General features: G+C 42.2%; 1 protein-coding gene across 1 annotated transcript; it reads left to right on the top strand.

Moving 5' to 3' along the window:
- Nucleotides 1–1,462: 1,462 nt before the first annotated feature.
- LOC115549629 (protein ALP1-like) lies at nucleotides 1,463–3,390 on the top strand. Its single transcript, XM_030364947.1, has 2 exons — nucleotides 1,463–1,903; nucleotides 2,380–3,390. Exons 1-2 carry the CDS (start codon nucleotides 1,824–1,826, stop codon nucleotides 3,209–3,211), a joined length of 912 nt encoding a protein of 303 aa, XP_030220807.1. The 5' UTR covers nucleotides 1,463–1,823; the 3' UTR covers nucleotides 3,212–3,390.
- The last annotated feature ends 788 nt before the right edge of the window (nucleotides 3,391–4,178 follow it).

Below are 4,178 nucleotides of genomic sequence, written 5' to 3'. Positions count from 1 at the left end.
ATGAATGACAAGACATGGAACAATGATTTGTTGCTTTTTTTGTTTATAAAACAATAAGGTTCATTTATGATAATTATTTCATGTGTATTGTTCACATATAGTGCCTTGCAGAAGAAGAACACTTGCATTAGTTCTCCTACTTGAAGGACTGCAGAGGAGGGCTAGAGGTCGAAGGAGCCGATTCTGGGTTCATCCCCTCAAGCAGAAAAGAAGACAACAAGGCGATTTTCACCATCTGGTGGCTGAACTGAGGCTGGACAGTCAACGCCACCATCAGTATTTCCGAATGAGTGCAGAGCAAATGGACAAACTTCTATCCCTCGTCATCGGCCCTGAAGTGACCAGGCAAAGCACAAACTACAGAGCTGCCATAGAACCTAAGCAGAGACTGAAATCAGACCACAAGCTGAAAAAACATTTTTTAATACTGTTTCAACATATAAACGTTATAAATAAATATATAAAGTGAAAAAAGATTTTCAAAAAAACAAGAATAAAACTTAAAAATAGTAACAAATGTAAAAAAAACTGGCAAACAAGCAACGCTTGTACTACGTGTAGTAGGGGTGTGACGATACACTCAGCTCACGAGACGACACGACACGATATTCGGTTCAGGAGATCGAGACGAGACGAGATTTTAAGAAAACTACAATGACAAAATATATGACTGGACCAACAGACTTTTATTTAACCGAGTTGCACATGCATTTTGAAATGTTTTATTATAACTCTTAAAATTCATGAAATTGAAACTAAAACTAAAATTTATAAAAGTTGAAGTAAAATAAATTAAATTAAATAATTCTCTTTTTTTTCAAGTGCAAACAATATTATGTGAAAAACCAAATCAAAGTTCTACTCCATCAATACAGAGTGCAAATAGTGCAAACAGAGTCTGACCAAGTATGTCACTGACAACTTGGTATTGTCCGTGTCTTATCAGTCACTCTACTGCCATTCATAATTTCCGCCGGGTACCCAAAATGCTGCCAAACAAATCATTTAAAAGTGGCGGGGGCATCTTCGACGGTAATACGGGTATTTTCCGACGTCATTCTGGCTGCCTATGGCTGCTTCCCCTGCTTCCCCTCCTTCTCCTCCTCTTCTTATTTTCCTTCTCCTTCGTAAGGTTCTGGCAGGCTAGACGTATCAAAGGCGCATTACTGCCCCTACAGGCCACAAATAGAAGTTTGGATATCTCAGAAATCTCGCGAGACAGATTTTTAACGCGAAGGGTAATATCGTTGAGTTTAATCTCGCGAGATTTCGTGGCACGAGATCTCGTCACACCCCTAACGTGTAGTATGGGTCGTTCGGGTCTTCCCAGTCAGGACTCATTTGTGTGAACGACCCTGTTTGTGTGGGGGGGTGAATTGGTTGAATAGGAGAAGGCAACTGTGTTGGAGGAGGAGGAGGAGGAGGAGGAGGAGGAGGAGGAGGAGGAGGAGGAGGAGGTTGAGATTGTGGGGGGTGGGATGTTTGTCCCAGAGCGGGGGGAGGTAAAGGTGGAGGTTGGCCACTTTCGAGGCGGTGAAGAACAGTGAGGATCTCCATTTTGGCCTGTTGCCGACTGTCCTTGTTTAAGCGGTGCAACATTGGCACAATGCTCATCGCAAAATGATATGCCTCGTCCAGCTCGTCATCGGGTATATGGGGTTTTGGCACCGGCTGCTCCAGCAAAGACATCAGCCGGTCCCCAATGCCTGTGTCTATCGGTCTTTGGCTTCTGGTTTCCCTGGGGGCCTGCGCTGCAACAGCCGGTCTTGAAATATTTCTGTCCCTGGGGCTACGGGACCTAGAGGCAGACAGTGCTGAGGTTGATGGAGCCGGAGATGTCGAAGGCTGTTGCAATGAAATGCCAGGGGTGCTGGACCGACCCTCGGACCGGTCTGACTGAGGGGTACCCCGACCCGACATTGCTTCTTGAACTATATAAAAAATAAAATAAAATAAAAAGTTATACATAGGATAAATTTGCATATGAACATAAGTTTTACATACAAGTTCTCACCACTTTAATAGTGCACTTTAAAGATATTTTTTTTGCAACACAAATACTGTTATTGAGTTATATATAACTGTTGTTTGAGGCTTCAACTATTTCATGAAATGTATTTTTGTTTATGTTTAAGTATTTTATACAGACCTTCTTGGTTGTAGATGGGGCAAAACGAAGGACATGATCTCTGCATATTTCCAGTCCTTCTGTGTGCCACCTGCCGATCCACTTGGAATGCCTTTTTTCCTGTTTTTTACGAATGCGTCCCTTAAAGCCTTCCATCTTGCTTTACACATGTCAGCTGAAACAAAGGAGAGACACAGGTGAATGAAAAATGTTCACATATAACTTATATTTATTTGCTTCTTCCCTCACAGGTACATGGCTTCTGGAGATTCACTAGTGAGTCTGGCATATAGCTACCGCCTGGGGCACACTAAAGTCAGGAACTCAGTCCACATGGTGTGTGCTGCCATCGAAAAAACGATGATGGAGAGGTTCCTACGCAGGCCAACACAAGAGACATGGGAGGAAGTGTCTCAAGGCTTCTGGGAGAGGTGGAATTTTCCAAACTGCCTGGGATCAATAGATGGGAAGCATGTGACCATCCAAGCCCCAGCACTGAGTGGGAGTCAGTATTTTAATTACAAGAAAACTTTCTCAATAGTGCTTTTGGCACTTGTGGACTCGAACTACAGGTTCAGGGTCATTCAAGTGGGGGACTTCGGAAGGACCAGTGATGGCGGCGTTTATGCTGGGTCAGCTCTCGGAAGAGGAATGGAGACCAAAACGTTTCATGTCCCCCCCAGTACCTCTCTGCCTGGCGCTGCTCACTTGGGTGATGTGCCACATGTCATGGTGGGTGATGCAGCCTTCCCACTGAAGCCATACCTAATGAGACCATACCCCGGACAGAACCTCACTCACCAAAAGAGGATATTTAACTACAGACTTTCAAGGGCAAGGATGGTGGTTGATAATGCTTTTGGCATTCTGTCCTCCAGGTGGGGAATCTTGCATCGCAGGATCAACCTGCACCCACAAAATGTGGACACCCTTGTTTTCGCTGCATGCATTCTCCATAACTTCCTGCTTTTCCCGAGAGAGAATGTGAGGTTGCTGGAGGAGGCAGAGCAACAGGGGAGAAACCTGCCATCAGTACGCCACATGGGAGGAAACAGAGCCTTGAGAGAGAGGCCTGTAATGTGAGGGAAATCTTCTACACCTATTTCAACTCCCCACAAGGCAGGGTGTCTTGGCAGGACAGGATGGTTTGAAAGTTTTGCCAAAAGTGTGGAAAATGTCTACATTTGTAAATAGGTGTTTTTTTTGTCATTCAGATGTTTTTTTATCATGCTCATTACAGATGAGATAATCTTTGTTGTATTCTAAAAATGTCATCATTCATTGTAAATAAAACATTTGAAAATGAATCTGTTTATTGTGTGTATTCTTTTCATCTCCATAACAAAAGGGTAAAAGTGTGAACTAGATACAATTAACTGCCAGCAAAATACAGAGAGGTGAGACTGAAAGTTTACACACTTCCTCCACAGCTGACTATATCAACACTGGGTAGTAACATTTTCAATAGGTAGTTATAATAGTATTTCATATTTGTATACACCTTTAATACCATGGCTGTGTGAAATATTTTCTATGTATCTTTTTTCTAGAAAGTACAAAAGTTTAAAAGTTATTCAGTCAAATACTTCTAAAGAAAACTAATATTTAAAGTAATTAAAAATGTTCTGTAACTTTGCACTGATCAGGACATATTTTACAGATACTCAAAGGTAGATTATGTACAGTTCATTTAAAATCACATTTTTATAATCTTTTAAGTAGTACTTTGTACTCACCGTCCACTCCCAAAATGGCTGCAATTAAATGCCAGGCTTTATCCTTTCTGCCATTGTCCTTATAAAAAGGATGATTGGTTTCGTAAATTATTTTATGTTTCTCCACTTCGACAATCAGTCTCTCGTCGTCCATGTTGCGACCCTCTGATTGATTGGCAGCTGACCTGGTGCCACCGGCCATGATTTAATGTTGATGTGAAGTCGTGATAGGCTACACAAGTATTTGTGTTTTATTTTGAAAATTGATAGGATGCTCTATGGCTTTTACTTTTCGCTTCCTGCCCGGCTCGATCTGCTCTGTCGAAATTGACGTG

This window comes from Gadus morhua, chromosome 8, assembly GCF_902167405.1.
Source record: "Gadus morhua chromosome 8, gadMor3.0, whole genome shotgun sequence".
NCBI lineage: Eukaryota > Metazoa > Chordata > Actinopteri > Gadiformes > Gadidae > Gadus > Gadus morhua.
Note: the sequence above shows the minus strand (reverse complement) of the source record. Positions and strands in the feature narration are given on the sequence as shown.

Excerpts from the sequence above, each read along its gene's own strand:
- LOC115549629 (XM_030364947.1), top strand. The coding sequence starts at position 1,824 with ATGGAGCCGGAGATGTCGAAGGCTGTTGCAATGAAATGCCAGGGGTGC. Across the intron at positions 1,904-2,379 it reads CGGACCGGTCTGACTGAGGG|GTACATGGCTTCTGGAGATT; the intron begins GTACCCCGACCC and ends CTTCCCTCACAG.